The sequence below is a fragment of the Podarcis raffonei genome, chromosome 6 (genome assembly GCF_027172205.1).
Source record: "Podarcis raffonei isolate rPodRaf1 chromosome 6, rPodRaf1.pri, whole genome shotgun sequence".
Classification (NCBI taxonomy): domain Eukaryota; kingdom Metazoa; phylum Chordata; class Lepidosauria; order Squamata; family Lacertidae; genus Podarcis; species Podarcis raffonei.
Window position 1 is genome coordinate 95,275,714 of NC_070607.1, and position 21,895 is coordinate 95,297,608.

At 46.3% G+C, this 21,895-nt stretch overlaps 1 protein-coding gene across 1 annotated transcript; it reads right to left on the reverse strand.

The window, feature by feature from the left end:
* Positions 1–2,162: 2,162 nt before the first annotated feature.
* LOC128415484 (signal-regulatory protein beta-1-like) lies at positions 2,163–14,385 on the reverse strand. Its single transcript, XM_053391724.1, has 4 exons — positions 14,059–14,385; positions 3,779–4,123; positions 3,072–3,176; positions 2,163–2,179 (listed from the first exon to the last, which is right to left on the reverse strand). Exons 1-4 carry the CDS (start codon positions 14,129–14,131, stop codon positions 2,163–2,165), a joined length of 540 nt encoding a protein of 179 aa, XP_053247699.1. The 5' UTR covers positions 14,132–14,385.
* Between the last annotated feature and the right edge of the window lie 7,510 nt (positions 14,386–21,895).

A 21,895-nucleotide genomic window follows, 5' to 3' on the forward strand; every position in this document is an offset into this window, starting at 1 on the left:
GAAGCTGCTTATTGCGGAACCTTGCCACCAATGGATCTTGGCATGTATATATGGGGAGCCACATCTGTGAATCTCTCTCAATCAGTCCACACTTCTGAACTTACAGACAGACGGACACACTTCTGCCACCGTTGACCAAATTTATGTGACTTAAATCTCCCCAAACACTAGGAAAAGTTAATGAAATTGCATTTTAAAAAAATATATACAGACCTTGACGTCTCTTGGTTTCTGCCTAGATACATACAAGGGAGAAGAGAAGAGACAGTAAATTGGCTTTCAAACATTAAATGCTAACCACAGGTACTAAGCACTACATGGAAAGGGGGAGGATGTTAGGATATTGATGTTCCGTTCCGCCTTAAGAGGAACAGATATGTGGAGTTGTTGTATGTCACATGTCTGTTTACTTCCGGCACAGTCTGCTGGGAACTTCCGTTGTATATTGCTTTTGCTATAATGCTGTTTTGCTTGGACACGAAGGGAAGCAGACATGTTTTTCCTTTGTCCTGCTGCTGAATAAATGCTGTAAATATGCTTACACATGTCTCTGTCCACCTCTTCTGTTGCAAAGAGTTCTTATCTCTGCTGGCTTGCGTGCTTAAGTCTCTAAAGGTTTCTGAGGCTTGAGTTGCAGTTTTGATGCTGTTCTGAGAACCAGAGATCATCCGGCTGCCGGCCGGTGGGCTGGAGCCAGCTGGGGGCCTGTCAATTGCCCCCGCCTCCCCGACAGCATCCCAACACAAACTGCACGTGGTGCCAGTTGTGTCTTTAAAATAAGCACTCTCTGTTGGGCTGCTTCTAATTCTTCAGAAAAAGCAGTTGTGGTCTCTGGTCTCTGAACCAGTTTCCTGCTGAAAACGATCCCTTCCTTTCTCCTCGACAATCCCCAAAGAGGTTCTTAGCAAAAAGCAGCCATGGAGGGGAGCGATTTTCAGAGTTAGGCCACATCCCAGATCTGGGGCAAGTTCTGGATCAGGGCCACATGGTGACGTTTCCCCTTCTCTTCAGAATAAAAGCAACCTGGCTAAGCAGGCTGGTGTTTCGTTTTTAATTCAGAGCAAACACCAAAAAACAAACGCCAGCATAAAACCACGCTGTATGCCTCAGTCAAGCACATTTAAGCACATGATGAGCGCATCACATGCCAACAACATCTGCACTATACATTGAAAGCAGTGTCATAGCCCTTCAAATGGACATGGTTTCTCCCAAGGAATCCTGGGAATTGTAGTTTGTTGAAACAATCTGAGAATCAGGGCCAGCCTGCCCATGAGGCAAACTGAAACTGATTCTTTGGATTGGCTAGTTCAACTGGAGGTGGGAGGTTTCCCATTGCTCTCACTCTTGTCTCTATAGCTTCTTTAATATTGTTTTTAATATCCTGAATTTTCATTTTTTTCTCCTCTGCATTAAATCCATTCGCATGCAAGATCCGCATTTGTTTTGACAATTGTGCTTTTACCAGATTCACCAGCGGATCTTGGATGTGAATGGATTTAATGCAGAGGAGAGAAAAAATCCAGAAAATCAGTTTCAAATTGACTATACATGAGGCAAACTGAAGCAGATGCCTTGGGCTGCAAAATCCCATGGGGTGCCACCCCAAAAGGTCACACAACGGCTTCTGTCAAGATCTCATGGAACTCTTGCAACCTTGCCAGTTTCAGTAGAGAGGAGCCGTGGCACCTTCCCACTTTGCTTCAGGCAGTGAAACCAGTGGTGTAGCAAGGTCAGATGGTACCCGGTGCAGAAAATTTCTTGTCACCCCCCCATTGAAATTATTAAAAGAAGGAAAAAAGAGATACTTACAGTCAGTGGCATAGCTAAGGCTTTTGCTGCCCAGGGCAGTCGCTGAGTTTGCCATAAAACAGGCTGAGCCACCCCTGCTTTACAGCTCTGCGAGGGGACTAGGAGCCGCCAAACAATTCTCAGCACCCATAAGAAACCACATTTCCCAGAATTCTTTTGCAGGGGGACCCTGGTTGTTTAAAGTGGTATGACGCTGCTTCAAATGTATCGTGCAGATGGGGCCCTAGCCTGATCCCACAAGGTAGGCTAGTCTGAGCAGAAGTGACCGGTCCAACATTTGGGCACCACATTTTTCAGAAATTTGGTCTGGGGTGGAAATATAGGGCCCTCCAAGACTATATGGAAATGATTTATTCTGCTCCGCTGACTTGAGGGAGAGGAGAAGAAGAAGAAGACAAGTTTGGATTTGATATCCCGCTTTATCACTACCCGACAGTCTCAAAGCAGCTAACAATCTCCTTTCCCTTCCTCCCCCACAACAAACACTCTGTGAGGTGAGTGGGGCTGAGAGACTTCAGAGAAGTGTGACTAGCCCAAGGTCACCCAGCAGCTGCAGGTGGAGGAGCGGGGAATCGAACCAGGTTCACCAGATTACGAGTCCACCACTCTTAACCACTACACCACACTGGCTCTGGGTTACCTGGTACAAAAAAGAGCTTTTAAGCTCTCTGCCTTGCTTACAGGGAAAGGCCCACTTGGTATATGAGAGCTCTCTTCCTCTAGCTATCAGCCTCGTGGTTTTCATGTCTATGAAGAACCTTTCAAATCTAACCCCCACATAAGATGTGATCATTATGGCCACTGGTGGAGGAACAGGGGTGCGGGGAGAGGGTAGGATCCCGGTGGGGTGCGGGGAGAGGGTACGATCCCGGTGGGGTGCCATCACGGCTGCCCCCCTGCGCTGGGCACCACGCCCCCAGGATGCGCACCAGCCACACCCCCACCTGCTCTCCGCTCCCCCCCCCGCCCGAGCTTGAAGAATTTGGATTTGATATCCCGCTTTAGCACTACCCAAAGGAGTCTCAAAGCAGCTAACAATCTCCTTTCCCTTCCTCCCCCACAACAAACACTCTGTGAGGCGAGTGGGGCTGAGAGACTTCAGAGAAGTGTGACTGGCCCAAGGTCATCCAGCAGCTGCATGCGGAGGAGCAGGGAATCGAACCCGGTTCACCAGATTACAAGACTACCGCTCTTAACCACTACATTACACTGGCTCTCTGGAGGGGCCAGTTGCTTCCAAACATAGGTGCCAAACTCACCTCTCCTCTTCTTTACGTAGATGTAAACTGCCACGAGAAGCAAGACAGCGAGGAGAAGGACGCTCACCCCGGCAACCACTGGGGCGGTGTTGGGAGGTGGCAAATCTAGATGAATGTGGCGGTGTAAGACAGAAAGTTAGGACCAGAAAATAATTGACACTGAAAACCGAACTTCCTTGTGTGGGATGTGAAACACAAGAGCAGTCAAGTACAACATTCCTAGAGTGAACATGTTTACACACGGGGAGGAATGTTTGTCCAGCCAGCAGGTAAACTTCCTGTTTCCTTCTGGGCTGGGACAGACTTCCTCTGCATGTGACTAGAGGTGGGCGTGGCCTCACCTGTGCAGGTAACAACAAAAGCACAGGGCAGGGCAGCCATCTCTCTCATTTTTGACTACATGCATTGAAGAAGCAACATCTGCTTAGCCAAAGATGCTCTTTGAGGACAAAGGGACTGTCTTCTAGATAGTTTCTAGGTATATGTTACTTTTCTAAGCTAAGTCTGCCTTCTGGGATCCTATTGTGAACAGAATGATATGTGAGTAAACCTTTTTATACTTTTATAGAAGACTGTGTCGTGTCGTGTCTTTTATGAGGGAATAAGGGGGAAATACCAGAACAGTTATTAGAGAGGCTTTAGCCAATGAAACCAACTAGGACTTGAAATTTTTAAAAAAGAAATTCCATTAGTTTTCCACCACTCACCTGTCACAACCACCTCAGTTCCACCCCCACGTAGTATGACGTCTTCTTTTCGATAGTGTGACTTTATCTTTCCACAGTAATAAGTACCAGCATCCTCCCAGGTAACATTATGGATGACAATAGTGAAATCTTCGTTGGATTTTTCATTATTTCTTGTTATTCTCTCAAAACTTCCAGCACCTGCATAGATAACCTTCTTTGTGGGACCTTCACCCAGGAACCACCTCACAGGTCCTGGTGGGCCTTCCCCAGTCACCCGGCATTCCAGTGTGAGATTATCTCCTATTTGTACTGAGATAGCATTCTTTGGCTGGTACACCTGTAACTGCGGCTCCTTCGCAACACCTGAAAAGAAAGACATACAGCAGTCGGTTGTGACAGCTCATTCCCCAGACAACCTTTTTGACACTTTTGATTTTGTGAGAGCAGTTGTTCTTCAGCTGTGGTCAACAACCACTGGTGCTCTGTGGTGGACATTCCCTGGAATGAGACCACGTTGAAAATAACCAAGGAAGGAAAAGGCTGGCCAATGTTAAATTCAGGCACTGCTTTCTTCCCCTTGGTGCTGGTGTTCTGAAGACCCGGAATAAGAAGTGCCTTGACCCACAAATGTCTCAGTGACGCAGAGAATCCCAAAAGCTACTAATTCCTCCCACTCAATTTGCTGCAGCAGAAGTGAAAATTTCTGGCGTTTTCCCATGTCTGGAATAGAAATCAGTCCAGCAAGTATCCTGCTTTTTTCAGGCTGCAAATTATTACATAACTGATGACATCCTCTTGACATGTAAATAAGTGTTTCCTTTATGCTGAAATGAATGGTGTGGAAATAATAGGTATAATTATTATTACAGTGGTACCTTGGTCCTCAATCCGTTCCGGAAGTCCATTCCAAAACCAAAGCGTTCCAAAACCAAGGCGCGCTTTCCCATAGAAAGTAATGCAAAACGGATAAACCCATTCCAGACTTTTAAAAACAACCCCTAAAACAGCAATATAACATGAATTTTACTATCTAAAGAGACCATTGATCTACAAAATGAAAGCAATAATCAATGTACTGTACTATAAAATAAATAAGACAGTATTGTAAAGATGAAAATTAAAATTATTATTTTTTCTTACCTGCACTCATGATAGTAATTGTTGGGTGGGGGGCTTTTATCCATTTCCACAGTCACACAATCAATCAGTCAGTCAGTCAGTCAATCAATCAATCAATCAATCAATCGGTAGCTGAACTGGGTTTCACACAGTCACAAATACAAATTACCTGAAAAAAGCCTCAAAAACAAAACCGCCAAACTTAATTTGTTCCAGAAGTCCGTTTGAGTTTCAAAATGTTCGAAAACCAAGGTGCAGCTTCTGATTGGTGCAGGTGCCCCAGAAACAATAGCGCATCAGACATTTGAAATTCAGAACACTTACTTTTGGGGTTTCGAAGTTTGAGAACCAAGGCATTTGAGAACCAAGGCACCACTGTAATTGTGTTAACTTCGTAACTTGCATAGACAGTGGTACCTTGGGTTAAGAACTTAATTTGTTCTAGAGGTCCGCTCTTAACCTGAAACTGTTCTTAACCTGAAGCACCACTTTAGCTAATGGGGCCTCCTGCTGCCGCCACACAATTTCTGTTCTCATCCTGAAGCAAAGTTCTTAACCCGAGGTAATATTTCTGGGTTAGTGGAGTCTGTAACCTGAAGTGTCTGTAACCCGAGGTACCACTGTATGACGTAAATGTTTATGCACATTACATTAAATAGTGGACTGTGAGATGAAGAACATTGTGTTTGATGGAAACTGAACTGTGGCAGAACAGAAGCAGCGCTGATTGTGACAAAGACTTGTCAGGATGGAAGCTGCCCAGTCCCTGGACAGGCGCATAGGATGCTCTGGGTGTTAAGATATTCCGTTCCACCTTAAAATGAACAAGCATGATTGTTGTGTGTCACATACCTATTTACAGTCCAGCACTGCTTTCTGGGAACTTCCGTTTCATGTATGGCTTTTGCTTTAGGCTGCTTGCTTGGACATGAAAGGGAGAAGTCATGTTTTTCCTTTGTCCTGAATAAACTGCTTGTAAATAGGCTTTAAGGGACGCGGGTGGCGCTGTGGGTAAAACCTCAGTGCCTAGGACTTGCCGATCGCATGGTCGGCGGTTCAAATCCCCGCGGCGGGGTGAGCTCCCGTCGTTCGGTCCCAGCTCCTGCCAACCTAGGAGTTCGAAAGCACGTCAAAGTGCAAGTAGATAAATAGCCACCGCTTTATAGCGGGAAGGTAAACGGCGTTTCCGTGTGCTGCTCTGGTGCCGGTTCACCAGAGTAGCTTCGTCACGCTGGCCACGTGACCCGGAAGTGTCTGCGGACAGCGCTGGCTCCCGGCCTCTAGAGTGAGATGAGCGCACAACCCTAGAGTCTGTCAAGATTGGCCCGTACGGGCAGGGGTACCTTTAAATATGCTTTACATATGCCTCTTTCTGCCCTTCCGTTGCGATGGGTTATTTACTCTGCAGATTATAGCGGGCTCCAGCTTCTGAAGAGTTCTGAGGTTGTGGGTCGCTGTTTCATGGTGTGCCAAGGACCAGAGATTGCCCAGCTACCGGCCGGTGGGCTGGAGCCAGCTGGCGGCCTGCAAATTGACCCCATTTCCTTGGAAGCATCTCAACACTAGGAACCTCAGCAAAGGAGCACAAGGGACACAGGGCACCAATACGGCTCAAGGGCACAAGGGACCCTGGTTATGCCTCTGGCCTTCAGCTGTGGAAGCAGAGCGCAGCCATTGTGCCTAACAGCCATTGATAGCCCTCTCCTCCAGGAATTTGTCCACTTTTCTTTTAAAGCCATCTAGGTCATCACCTCCTGGCAAATAGAAGGGGAAGAAATGGAGGCAGTGAGAGATTTTACTTTCTTGGGCTCCATGATCACTGCAGATGGTGACAGCAGCCACGAAATTAAAAGATGCCTGCTTCTTGGGAGAAAAGCAATGACAAACCTAGACAGCATCTTAAAAGGCAGAGACATCACCTTGCCAACAAAGGTCCGTATAGTTAAAGCTATGGTTTTCCCAGTAGTGATGTATGGAAGTGAGAGCTGGACCATGAAGAAGGCTGATCGCCGAAGAATGGATGCTTTTGAATTATGGTGCTGGAGGAGACTCTTGAGAGTCCCATGGACTGCAAGAAGATCAAACCTCTCCGTTCTGAAGGAAATCAGCCCTGAGTGCTCACTGGAAGGACAGATCGTGAAGCTGAGGCTCCAATACTTTGGCCACCTCATGAGAAGAGAAGACTCCCTGGAAAAGACCCTGATGTTGGGAAAGATGGAGGGCACAAGGAGAAGGGGATGACAGAGGACGAGATGGTTGGACAGTGTTCTCGAAGCTACCAGCATGAGTTTGACCAAACTGCGGGAGGCAGTGGAAGACAGGAGTGCCTGGCGTGCTCTGGTCCAGGGGGGTCACGAAGAGTCAGACACGACTAAACGACTAAACAACAACCACAGGTCATCACTGCCTCCTGCGGGAGAGAATTCCATCCTAAGTGGGGGCTGCGACAAAATGTTACAGCACAAAGTTCTGCTTTCCACTCAGTTTTCCAGTCCCTTGCTCCATTCCACAGTCCCAGAGCCCTCCCCATTGTGCTTGGGTGTTAGCATTTTGGCTACACGGGCACCGACATAGCTTGAACATCAGAAATGGAGGGAATGGTTTTTCCCATGGTGTATTATTATTATTATTTATTGGATTTATATACCGCCCTATACCCAGAGGTCTCAGAACAAAATCAAAATATAAAACCACAAAATATATAATCAAAATAAAAACAACACACTAATAACACACGCACCCCAAAAGAGCCATATTTTAAAAGGGTATACTGTAGAATCAGATCAACCAAAGGCCTGGTTAAAAAGGAACATATTTGCCTGGCACCTAAAGGTGTATAATGAAGGTGCCAGGCGAACGTCTCTGGGGAGAGCATTCCACAGATGGGGAGCCACTGCAGAGAAGGCCCCGTTCTCGTGTTGCCACCGTCCACACCTCTCAAGGAGGAGGCACACCTCAGAAGGGGTTTCCCTGATGGCTACTAGAATTACCGTATTTTTTGCTCTATAAGATGCACTTTTTCCCTCCTAAAAAGTAAGAGGAAATGTATGTGCGTCTTATGGAGTGAATTCAGGCCGCGTAGCTATTGCTGAAGATAGAACAGCAAGAGGGATTTCTGCGCAGCAATCCCTCTTGCTGTTCTGGCTTCTGGGATAGCCGCGTAAAGCCTCTTCAACAACATTTGATTCAGAATATTTTTTTTCTTGTTTTTCTCCTCTAAAAACTAGGTGCATCTTATGGTCGGGTGCGTCTTATAGGGTGGAAAATACGGTAAATTTAGCACCATCACTAGCAATCCGGCCACCTGCTTAATGCAAACCAAAGTCTGCAGACCTGCGGATGTGGTAAAAAAAACCCGCTATAAAAACTAGGAAACTATAACGCGATTTACCGTATTTTTTGCTCTATAACTCACTTTTTCCCTCCTAAAAAGTAAGGGGAAATTTGTGTGCCTCTTATGGAGCGAATGCAGGCTGCGCAGCTATCCCAGAAGCCAGAACAGCGAGAGGGATCGCTGTTTTTTTCTTGTTTTCCTCCTCCAAAAATTAGGTGCGTCTTATGGTCTGGTGCGTCTTATAGAGCGAAAAATACGGTAATTGTTTTCTTTTAAAAATAGACTATAGATTCCCCATCCTTTGAAGACCCGTTCTCCAGGCTACCAGGCTTACATCTGTTCTTTCCTTCTTGCATCTAACCTTTCTGCTTGGGCAAAGCAGCTTCGAATGAAAACGACAGCAGCTGATGTGTTGATGCTTCCTCTTTTGAAGGTGCACATGTCTGAGTTTGTGGGTGAAATAAGGAACTAGGCCTTTGTCAGAGTCATGCTGCATCAGGCGTGCAAATTTCTTTGCCTGTAACACAAGAGTGAGGAATCTTTGGCCCTCCAGTTGATGAACTATATCCAGTGCTTTTTTTCTAGAAAAAGAGGTGCTGGAACTCACTGTGAGTGCGCCGACCTGACAGGAGCTGGAAATCAGTTCTGGCAAGTTCCTGCTGAAAAAAAAGCCCTGACTATAGCTTCCAGTAGCCTTAGCCAGCAATGCTGTTGCAGGAATTTATGTATAGGTTGTGGGGGTGGTGCCCCTCCAGCAGATATCATGCACATGCAGCCCACTACCAAAACCAGCACAATCACCTTTGTGACTTTTGTGGTTTATCCCCACAAAACACTTGGTCAAAGTTTCTTCCTATCTATTCAAAGGGCCTTTGCTGCTCGATAGCAAATGTATGATTTCACTGATAAATGTATCTATGTACTGGCTCACTGGAAAACTTCAGAAATTCATATAGACATGTACTCAGCAGCCCCTCTGCCTGAGTGATAATCCCTGCCATCCTGATACCTGAGTGCCAGACAGGTAGCCATTCCAGAAAGAACAAACCCAGATGAAGACAAAAGGGTGTGATTAACTTGGCTGGGAAACAGGGAAATGTAAATATCTCTTTTGTTACACTTGATGGGTCGTTTGGTGGAGGGCAAGGGGAAGAATGGGGCAGGGTCCAGGATGCTCAGATTACTGTCACCAGACCTCCCCTTTCATGATGTAACCATGATGTATGAGTGATGTAGTTTGGGGGGGTGAACATGGGGATTAGTAAAGGGACCCCTGACCATTAGGTCCAGTCGTGGCCGACTCTGGGGTTGCGGCACTCATCTCGCTTTATTGGCCTAGGGAGCCAGTGTACAGCTTCCGGGTCATGTGGCCAGCATGACTAAGCCGCTTCTGGCAAACCAGAGCAGAGCACAGAAACACTGTTTACCTTCCCGCCAGAGCAGTACCTATTTATCTACTTGCACTTTGATGTGCTTTCGAAATGCTAGGTTGGCAGGAGCAGGCACCGAGCAACGGCAGCTAACCCTGTTGCAGGGATTCGAACCGCCGATCTTCTGATCAGCAAGTCCTAGGCTCTGTGGCTTAACCCACAGCACCACCCACGCAAACATGGGGATTAGCAGCTAAGAAAAGTTTGGGTTCTCTTTGTTCGGGGCTTCCATCTTGTTCCACCTTGTGGCAGGTGGGAGTCCTGTCGCGACAGTCTTCAATAAAGACCAAGCCTACCGGCTGCTGTTTTGCTCTGGTATTCCTGGCTGGTATCCTTGTTTTTTTGCCCAAGGGAGCCCTCAGATTTCTCTGTTTACAATGCCAATGGCCAGAGCTGAGGGGAGCTGGGGTTCAGCAACATCTGGAGGGCCACAGGTTGTCCATTCCAGCTGTATCAAGTGGTTAGTGAGGATATAGAACATCTTAGGGAAACGTACGTAAGAGAGAAAAGCCCAGCACAAACCGTGTGGGCGTCTATTTCAGAAACTCAGTCTCGGCGGCCTGTTTCTGCACATAGAACGGTGATCTCTGATGACTGTGCCGTGTCAAGTGGTCACTTTCATCTGTGGATGAGCCATCAGAGGTCAAGCCCACGCAGACACAACTGAGGCACCACCACAAATCATCTGAGTGGTGTTTTTCAATGGAGCCAGGAGGTCACACATTCAGCTGGCAGCCATAAACCGGTAGAGTTCATCTAATAGAAAGTTCTCGACAAACATGGACCCCCAATCCACATTCTTCCTTTAAAAAACTTTTTCCAGTGCCTTGTACTATTAATATTTTATTGGGAGCCGCCCAGAGTGGCCGGAGCAACCCAGTCAGATGGGTGGCATATACCGTATTTTTCCATCTATAAGACGCCCTCATGTATAAAGGTAAAGGTAAAGGGACCCCTGACCATTAGGTCCAGTCATGGCCGACTCTGGGGTTGCGGTGCTCATCTCGCTTTACTGGCCAAGGGAGCCGGCGTACAGCTTCCGGGTCATGTGGCCAGCATGACTAAGCCGCTTCTGGCAAACCAGAGCAGCACACGGAAACAACGTTTACCTTCCCGCCAGAGCGGTACCTATTTATCTACCTGCACTTTGATGTGCTTTCGAACTGCTAGGTTGGCAGGAGCAGGGACCGAGCTACGGGAGCTCACTCCGTCGTGGGGATTCGAACCGCCAACCTTCTGATCGGCAAGTCCTAGGCTCTGTGGTTTAACCCACAGTACCACCCGCGTCCCCCTCATGTATAAGACCCCCCCTATTTTGGGGGACTTGATTTTAAGAAAATGAGAGGAGATGGCCCAAAGTTGTTGAGCTTCTCCCCCCATGCAGCTGCGGGCAGGAAAAACTCCGTAGATCGTTTCCCGCACACATCGGAGGAAGTTGCACTCCTGCCAACCAGCTGGCTGGTGGGCGCGCCGCTTCTCTCCCCGCCCCCGCCCCCCCCCCCCGCATGCCACTATCCATGTATTGGACGACCCCCGTTTTTTGACACAATTTTTGAGTAAAAAAACCTTGTCTAATACACGGAAAAATACGGTAGATTATATCAACATCATCAACAACAACAATCAGGTGATAAGTGTTTTCCATCACTTATCTCCATGGCTTGAAAGAGCTTCACCTGTTAAATTTCTGTCTGTCAGGTTGTAGGAGCCAATAAGAATTTGACAACCCAAGTCCCAGGGAAGACATGGCTTATGGGTCTCCTCTAACTTCCCCATGAGTATCTGGTTGGTCATTGTCAGAACAGGATAAGAAGAGACTGCTGGAGCATCAGGGTAATAATAATAATAATAATAATAATAATAATAATAATAATAATAATTTATACCCTGCCTATCTGGCTGGGTTTCCAACTGGGCGGCTTCCAACAGAACACTAAAATACAATAACCTATTAAGCATTAAAAGCTTCCCTAAACAGGGCTGCCTTCAGATGTCTTCTAAAAGTCTGGTAGTTGTTTTTCTCTTTGACATCTGGTGGAAGGGTGTTCCACAGGGCGGGTGCCACTACCGAGAAGGCCCTCTGCCTAGTTCCCTGTAACTTGGCTTCTTGCAGGGAGGGAACCGCCAGAAGGCCCTCAGCGCTGGACCTCAGTGTCCGGGCAGAACGTTGGAGGTGGAGACGCTCCTTCAGGTATACTGGACCGAGGCTGTTTAGGGCTTTAAAGGTAATAAGCCATCAATAGCTCTCTCATCACTGAATAATGGACCAGATGGACCACAAACCTGGTCCAGCAGACTCTTCACATGTTCTTCCTCTGGAGAGCAGCTGACAGTCAGTGTAGACATTACTGGGCTAGATAGACTAGAGGACCTAAGACCAGATGATCTAAGGCAGCTTTCTGGAGTCCTCTTATCTCGAGCTGCTAATCGAGAGGCAAAAGACAAATGGAGAGGCCTTTGCGTCTTTGTAATGTGGAGTTTAGGACTTCAGCTCTTAATCCTGCCGGAATCACCACCGAAATTAGTTCCTCTCTGAGAGAAAATAATTGCTTCTTTTATCTACCCATTATCCTGCTGCACACTTATCTTCCGCAAGCACTCCAGCATTCTTTCAGGTACTTAAGCCATAAACAATAACAACAACGAATAGATTTAAAGCATAACATAGGAGGATTTGCAGTGATTGAGACTCTTAAGGAATCATTCACAGAAGTGTAAGAGAGAGATTCAACTAAGACATGGAGCAGACCCACTGAAATCAGTATAGGCTCAAGTTATTAAAGTCAGGTGACATCAGTGCGTCTACTCAGAGTGTGACTTATGTTTGACATCACCTGTATTATTATTATTATTATTATTATTATTATTATTAGTTGATGCCACTAAAATGATCTGCAAAATGTAATAGACGGTTAAGAAGTTATGGTTATTTAAATAATGGGAATTGCTCAGTCCATTGATGTTAATATATTCAACTAAACAAGCAGGAAGGGCTAAAGGAGATTGGACTGAATGGGAGAATAATAATAATAATAATAATAATAATAATAATAATAATAATAATAATATATTTATACCCTGCCCATCTGGCTGGCTTTCCCCAGCCACTTTGGGCAGCTTCCAACAGAACACTAAAATACAATAACCTATTAAACATTAAAAGCTTCCCTAAATAGGGTTGTCTTCAGATGTCTTCTAAAAGTCTGGTAGTTGTTTTTCTCTTTGACATCTGATGGGAGGGTGCTCCACAGGGTGGGCGCCACTACCGAGAAGGCCCTCTGCCTGGTTCCCTGCAACCTCACTTCTTGCAGGGAGGGAACCGCCAGAAGGCCCTCGGAGCTGGACCTCAATGTCCAGGCTGAATGATGGGGGTGGAGACTCTCCTTCAGGTATACTGGACCGAGGCCATTTAGGGCTTTAAAGGTCAGCACCAATACTTTGAATTGTACTCGGAAATGTACTGGGAGACAGTATAGGTCTTTCAGGACCGGTGTTATATGGTCTCGGTTGCCGCTCCCACTCACCAGTCTAGCTGCCATATTCTGGATTAGTTGTAGTTTCCGGGTCACCTTCAAAAGTAGCCCCACATAGAGCGCATTGCAGTAGTCCAAGCGGGAGATAACTAGAGCATGCACCACTCTGGTGAGACAGTCTGCGGGCAGGTAGCGTCTCAGCCTGCATACCAGATGGAGCTGATAAACAGCTGCCCTGGATACAGATTTGACCTGTGCCTCCATGGACAGCTGCGAGTCCAGAATGACTCCCAGGCTGCGCACCTGGTCCTTCAGGGGCACAGTTACCCCATTCAGGACCAGGGAGTCCTCCACACCTGCCTGTCCCCTGTCCCCCAAGAAAAGTACTTCTGTCTTGTCAGGATTCAACCTCAATCTGTTAGCCGCCATCCATCCTCCAACCGCCTCCAGACACTCACACAGGACCTTCACTGCCTTCACTGGTTTTGATTTGAAAGAGAGGTAGAATGGTTTTTGATCATGGAATCAGAATTAGGGAGTTGGAAGGGACCTCCAGGGGTCATCTAGTCCAACCCCCCTTCAATGCAGAAATCTCAGCTAAAGCATCCCTGACCAATAGCCACCCAGCCTCTGCTTAAAAACCTCCAAGGAAAAAGGATTCAACCCCTGGTCTCCCAGGTCCTAGTCTGTCACTCTAACCACTACACCACACTAAGAAGGTAACACACACACACACACACACACACACACACACACAGCCTTATTGGGATGGAGCAGCCACAGTGGTCACAGCATGCTGTCTGCAAACCAGGGGGAAAGGAATGGAGTTTCTCACTAAAGGGCATGTCTGGCTGGCTGTAACCCTGACGAGGAGCAACGTTGCTGGTCTCACTTCTTCAGTATAACTTTCCTATGAATTTCACACTGTGGCCGTGTACTCACCTTCCATTCCTTTTGGAAACTGGCTCATCAGCGCACTGAGAAACAGGCACCCAAGGGGGCCTTTGAAAGCCATCTGAGACGCTGGTTGCTTTGAAAGGAAAAAGGGCACCTTCAGCGCTGGGCACTCGAATCTGGCATGGAAGAGGCTGCTGCTGACAGATCACCAGGCTCCACTTTGGGCAATTCCACTGTCTTGCGGCCTCCGGCTTCAGCCCACAAAGCACAAACAGGAAGTGGCACCAGGAAACCGAGTCTCGCTGGATTCAGAATGTGGTTCAATCACTGTTTGCTGCGCTACAGTCACATGGCAGTGGTGGAGAGCAGCCAGCTCACGGACAGCGCACTGCGATTAATGTAGACAAAGGGTTGGTTTTCCATGGTAGACAAAGGACATAGGAGGCACTGGGACAATATTCAGAAAGTGTTTTGATTTGGGGATCATTTAATTGAGTTTCCCCACTGAAATCTGCTGGAAGATTGAAACTAATGAAGCTTCGGCTTCAAGGCCCTTAATTTTTTTTTTGGGGGGGGGGCGGTTGATATATTTCAACAATCCCAAAGTTTGAGAATCACTAGCACATAAATGAGGTGAGTCATGTTAAGTTGGCTGCTCTGCTGTGACCAATGTAACCCCCCCCCTTTTAACAGACGTCAAGACCCTAGAAGAATAACACTGAGTTCACAAAAATACTTGCGGATACCAAAACTGCAAATTCATGGAAGATTTGTGGCAAACTGTCGTAAAACAAGCCCATTGAAGAAAATAACAGTGGTTACCCAGACCTTTCTGGGGTTGTGGCGCTCATCTCATTCTACAGGCCAAGGGAGCCGGTGTTTGTCCTTAGACAGTTTTTCTGGGTCATGTGGCCAGCATGACTAAGCCGCTTCTGGCGCAACGCAACACTGAAACCAGAGCAGCGCACAGAAACGCCGTTTACCTTCCTGCCGGAGCGGTACCTATTTATCTACTTGCACTTTTGGGGTATGCTTTTGAACTGCTAGGTTGGCAGGAGCAATAGGAGCTCACCCTATCGCTGAGATACGAACTGCTGAACTTCTGATTGGCTGTGGTCTAAACCCCTGAGCCTCTTGAGCTGCCGATCAGAAGGTCAGTGGTTCGAATCCCCGCAACAGGGTGAGCTCCCATCGCTCGGCCCCAGCCCCTACCAACTTAGCAGTTCGAAAGCACACCAGTGCAAGTAGATAAATAGGTACCGCTCTGGCGGGAAGGTAAATGGTGTTTCCGTGCACTGGTCTGGTTTCGGTATTCCGTTGCGCCAGAAGCGGCTTAGTCATGCTGGCTACATGACCCGGAAAACTGTCTGGAGACAAACGCCGGCTCCCTCGGCCTGTAAAGTGAGATGAGCGCCGCAACTCCAGAGCCGTCTGCTACTGGACTTACGGTAACTGTCAGGGGTCCTTTACCTTTACCTTTACTTTACCCAGATCTTGTTTCTGGTTGTCAAGGGGCCCCCATGAAGGTCCAAGCTTCAGGCCATCTTGATTCTGTCTTCTGCGGCATTAGCTACCCCTCCCTGTTTGCTGTCACCTGCAAATTTGATAAGCATCCCCCCAATTCCTTCATCCATGTTATTTATAACACCCCACTTGTTGCTTTTTCCCAGGACAATGAGGAACCATTACTGAGCCCTCTTTGGGTTTGGTCAGTCAATGTCCTGAAACCCAGTGTACACTGTCAACCTAAAGCACGCTGAGTCGCAACTTCCATTCCCTGTCCAACTTTCAGTGCTATTTGAATATCTATACTGGGTTCTGTCAATAAGCATCACATGAGCATATATCAGCAATATCTGGACCACAAGTTCCCCATCCCTGGAGGATAGGAGCCCAAAGGAAAGTTCATTTGCTAAGATTTAGGAGGAGGAACTAACAGCTTTGCCCTTACTTCTACAGAGGCAACATCTGACGGGAAAGGAGATGATGCCAGACACAGCACTGAAAGGGTTCTTTTCTGCCCTCCTGATGACTGCCTCAAGATCGTTCTCTGGGCCTCCTCGTTCATTTCTGCTGCTCCTTCTCCTGCAAATGCTGGGTGAGTGTTTAAAGGTAGATATTGAACTTGCAGGCTTGCTCAGGTTTTTAGCTACAGTAAAGTCCAGTATAACCCATAGCTTTCCAGAATCTGCCACTCTGGTGCCCCGAAGATATATGGGAATTGGCTATGGACGGCACCAGTTTGGTGAGCCTCAGTGTAGCAAGAAAATATAGGGAACCTGCGGCAGTCATCCAAGGTCCTTCACTGGAGTGCCAGTGACAGAATCGGCCTTTTCAGTGGTGGCTCCCCATTTGTGGAATGCTCTTCAATGTGACCTGGGCTTTTGGCCTTGAAGTTGTAAGGTTTCAAGTACTTGCAGACTTTTTTTTAGTGGAACAGGATCTGTAAGACCAACCTTGTATTTGTAGATATTTTTGATAGTTGTGCTTCTTGTAATTGATCTGAGTGTTTAGAGAATGTTTCTATGTAGCTTTGGGTCACATTTGTGACTTAATAATAATAATAAAGAATTTGTTGTTGTTAGTTGTTTAGTGGTGTCCAACTCTTCGTGACCCCGTGGACCAGAGCACGCCAGGCACTCCTGTCTTCCACTGCCTCCCGCAGTTTGGTCAGACTCATGCTGGTAGCTTCGAGAACACTGTCCCACCATCTCGTCCTCTGTCGTCCCCTTCTCCTTGTGCCCTCCATCTTTCCCAACATCAGGGTCTTTTCCAGGGAGTCTTCTCTTCTCATGAGGTGGCCAAAGTCTTGGAGCCTCAGCTTCAGGATCTGTCCTTCCAGTGAGCACTCAGGGCTGATTTCCTTCAGAATGGAGAAGTTTGATCTTCTTGCAGTCCATGGGACTCTCAAGAGTCTCCTCCAGCACCATAATTCAAAAGAATCCATTATTTGGTGATCAGCCTTCTTTATGGTCCAGCTCTCACTTCCATACATCACTACTGGGAAAACCATAGCTTTAGCTAGACGGACCTTTGTTGGCAAGGTGATGTCTCTGCTTTTTAAGATAATAAAGAATAGTGCGAGGCAAAGTAAGGGAAGCTGTTCAATCTCCTCACTCTTGCCCCTCCTTTCTTGATCTGAGAGGGCAAGAGGCCAAGCAAGGACAAAGCGCACAAGGATAAGGCTGATCTGGAGGCCGACAGCAGGTTCCTAACACTGCTGAGCCTGATGTGGGAGCCAGCATAAATAGACCTTGCATCCTTTAAAAGCCATGGTCCTTTATTATATGCTTGATCTAAATTCTCTTAGAGACATTAGAAACTGGCTTGTCCCAGATGAACAGCACCATCTCAGGCAGGGTGACTTTCCCGTGACCACCTACTCAATCTTCTGACATGGGTTCTGTCTTGCTTTGCACGAATGTGTTCCTCATATCCACAGTGCTATTTGTTTCTTCCTTGTTAAAGGGCCCTGCAGGCTACTGTTTTATTGTGTGTGGGAGGGTGTTTCTGCAACATGTTCTCGAAACATACTCCATCTATGTGCTGGAGAGAGGGGGCAGCTAAAGGCACTTGTGGTGGACACGCCCAAAGGTGGCAAATTTGGGGAAACCAGTGTTTAATGACGTAAGGGACGCGGGTGGCGCTGTGGGTTAAACCACAGAGCCTAGGACTTGCCGATCAGAAGGTCGGAGGTTCGAATCCCCGTGACAGGGTGAGCTCCCATTGCTCGGTCCCTGCTCCTGCCCACCTAGCAGTTCGAAAGCACGTCAAAGTGCAAGTAGATAAATAGGTACCACTTCGGCGGGAAGGTCAACAGCGTTTCCGTGTGCTGCCCTGGTTTGCCAGAAGCGGCTTAGTCATGCTGGCCACATGACCTGGAAGCTGTACGCCGGCTCCCTTGGCCAATAAAGCGAGATGAGCGCCGCAACCCCAGAGTCGGCCGCGACTGGACCTAATGGTCAGGGGTCCCTTTACCTTTACCTAAAGTTACTTTGCTTATTACAAAGTCTCCAGAGTTTGCATTATTGAATTTGCATTTCCATGAAAATCAGAACTTGGGGGCTCACAGGACATTGATTCTCTCTTCTGCCTCTTTTTGAAGAAGAATTGTAACACTTCCTGCATTTTGCAAGTCAGAATTTTTTATCTCCTACTGTGCCTGAAAAGCTCATTTAATTGGTTTGAATGCCCCATTTCCAAATGTTCCCCCCAGGTTCCCCATTACTGCTTTAAATGTAACAAATAATAAAACACAAGGCAGTATTGGGGAGAATTTATATCTTTGTCTTTGTTCTGTTGTTTTTTTATCACTGACTTCCAGCTTTTCAAACAAAATATCCACGCTAGAGGACTGTGATTAGAGCTGAAACCATTCCCTACCCCCCGATTCTCCCCAAAAATCAATTATCCTCTATGAACAGGTTTCATGTTGATTTATTATCTGAATATTCAATTATTTCCTGAACATTTCACATCAATATATTTGCAGTATTTATCACCTCACTCAATATAAGGAACACTATTTGGGAGAAAGAAGGGATGCAGTAGCAAGTAGTATTTGGCAGGACTTGGTAACAGCTGCTAAAATGAGAGAGATTTTAAAAAACAGAAAAAGGGGAGTAAAAAATTATTGTTACCAGCTAATCTGAAACAGGAGTGCCATGTGTATTGGAGATGAAATAATTGCATAAATCATGCATCTCTAGTGAAATGCTTTTGAGAAGAACTGAGGTGAGCAGAGCTGTGTTGTCCTTCATCTTGCCTCTGTTTCCCCATTTTCATTCCCTGGATTAAATGCATCATTGTGGGCTTCCGGTCCTGCCTGCCTTAATGCAGGCAGCCCCCACGATAGTGGGGGATCATCAGCAAACAAAAAACAAGGATAGCTGAGGATAAATCATCATTGCAAATTCTCCCCCAGGGAATTTGCTTCACTCACAGTTCTTCTTGGTACTTGGCTCCTGCTCCAGCATGGAATACGAGAGGCATTGAGTGCAAAAGCACTTCGCCTGGCGAAAACCCTCCTACGTCACCATTAAGAAGCAGAGGTTCTCCATTTAATTTGCCCTTCAATTGGCTTTAAAGTATCAATGCATGATGGGAAAGGGTTGCAACAACATACTGCAGAATATACCAGCTACATGGATCAAAGGTTTGAACTGAGATAAGATTTTCTTCGGCGTGAGAGTCGATTGGAGAGAGGGAAGCCCGTGATTTACTTATTTTATATATTTATGATTCGGCAACCCTCTCCAGAATATAAGATATAAGATAAAAAGATATTTACAAGTGAGGAAGGGGCGTTGGAGTAATATTGATATTGACAGGCAAAAATGGAAACTGCGCATGATCTGAAATGAAGAAAGAAGGGGGAAGGGAAGTTTAAGACTGTGTTGGAAAGACAGATTAATTCCTGCCTCACCTCCGTTCAAAAACAACTAACACTGTAAATGGACAGAAGGTATCTCCATGGACCTAACAGTTTCACATGCAGGGCAGAATAACGATAATAGTTTGAGTTCCGTGTATATTGCAACATCACGAACAGAAATAATTAATTATGTAGCTGTTGACTAAGGGATTATTATTATAACTGAAATGTAACTGAAATTAATTAAGATTATGGAACGCAGTGATATAAGATTGGAAATGCGCCCAAACCAACATGCAGGGGGCCACTTTAACTAAAATGTATTAATAGGAAGTTGATTGGAATTTGGATAATTGTATAGTTGGGAATTAATTGTTATTGTTTTGATTTGTCTGTTATTGGGGGTATATTGGAAAACAAACAAACAAATGTGAGAGGACGTCTGCTCATGCAGTGGCATTTTGCTTTCCTCTTCTTCCACTGCAGCCCCTCGTGGACCCTTAAATCCTGCTCTAACCCCCCAGAACAGATTTTGAGGGCACTCAGGGGCGGCAAGGAGAAGAGGAGAAAATGAACCACTGCTACATGGGTGGAAGTCAGTTCCACTCGCTCACAGTGTTGGATACAAGCCATTCATTTTGTTGCAGGTGCCCAAGGCCAAGATTTTGAAGTTCTTCAGGCCCCAGGACCCTTGTGTGTGTCAGTAGGAGAGACCCTCACTCTGACATGTACAGTAAGTGGAAATGGTCCACCAGGAGGTGTGAAATGGCACAAGGGCTTGGGCAGAAACCAGCCCACCATTTACAGTGGAAGAGGACAGTATCCTTCCCGCGTGACCAGGGTTGTTCCTGGATCAGAAACAGACTTCAGCATCCGCATCAGCAACATCCGACCTGAGGATGGCGGGACCTATTACTGTGTCAAGTACAGGGCAGGAGCCCAAGAAACAGAATTTAAATTGGGAGTGGGCACTGAGGTTTCCGTGATTGGTAAGTATCCCTCAAATTCTCTTTGCCCCGAAGGAGGGAAAAAATTCCCCCTCAGTACAAAAGTTCCATATTGTGAGCAAAGGTCTCTAATGAAGGGCAGACTTTAAAAAGGAAGAACAGTGGGTGGAGCCACAAAACATTCCTCTGGTTAATATTCTAACCCTTTTAAATTTTTATTTTGGCAGGGGGATGGTTATTATTTTGTCGCTTCTGATTTAACTATTTATTTGTCCTTTTATCTTGTATTTTAAACTTGGGATCCAACCTGAGATCTTTTGATGACGGGCGGTATATAAATCTAATAACTTAAAAAATGCAAATAAATAAAGTAATAATAAAAATAATAGAAATGTGAAATATACCAGGCCAGATTGTCACCCTGGATCAAGCTGGTTAGAGCTTGGGTAGGCAACCTAAGGCCTGGGGGCCGGATCCAGCCCAATCGCCTTCTAAATCCGGCCCACGGACGGTCTAGGAATCAGCATGTTTTTACATGAGTAGAATGTGTGCTTTTATTTAAAATGCATCTCTGGGTTATTTGTGGGGCATAGGAATTCATTCAGTATTATTTTTTTCCAAAGTATAGCCCAGCCCCCCACAAGGTCTGAGGGACAATGAACCGGCCCCCTGCTGAAAAAGTTTTCTGACCCCTGATCTAGGCCAACCCCAACCTCTCTCACCACCAAAGGAACACAAGTGAACAGCAGAGAACCTGCACAAGCAACGCTGACACCAAACCCTACATATATTAAGTAAAATAGAAACATCACCACCCAACCCCCCCATCTCCCCCCCACCTCTTTCCCCTTTTCTTCCAAATGTCTCAACAAATGAAACTGATTTGTAAAAATGTTACATGGGGGGAAAATACGAGAGAGAGACATTGCACACACTTTTGTAAATCAAGAAAACCTTTAATAAAAAAAATAAAAAATGCATCTCTGTGTTATTTGTGGGGCATAGGTATCCGTTCACCCCCCCAAAAAAAATATATAGTCGGGGCCCCCACCAAGGTCTGAGGGACAGTGGCTCCCTGCTGAAAATGTTTGCTGACCCCTGGTTAGAACATGGTGCTGATAATGCCAAGGTTGCAGGTTCAAGGTAGTTTTGGATTGGTCTGAAGCAGCGGGATCAATTCAAAGAAGTTCAGGCTAACCTCGGGCTCACAAAAAGCCAGCCTCCAAAGTGTTGCAGAAAAACACCATATAAGGAGGACACCAGGAAGGGAGGAGCTTCCAGTCACCCAACACTCTCCAATCACAGTGCACAATTTGTTGAGCTTTTTTTAAACGCTAAGATTTTCAGCTATTTTTAAGGAAATTCGCCAAAGAAATCTTCCCTTTTGACATGGGTTGCCCACTTCCCAGTTTTCCCAGACATTTTTCCAGAAATTCCTACCCCACTCAGCGCTATTTTAAAAGAATGAATCCCAGATATGACCAGGAAAACTCAGATGTATAGCAGCCCTATGAACGAGCAGCTTGCTCTTACTGCCTTTAACATTTTGTAAGTTCTCTGA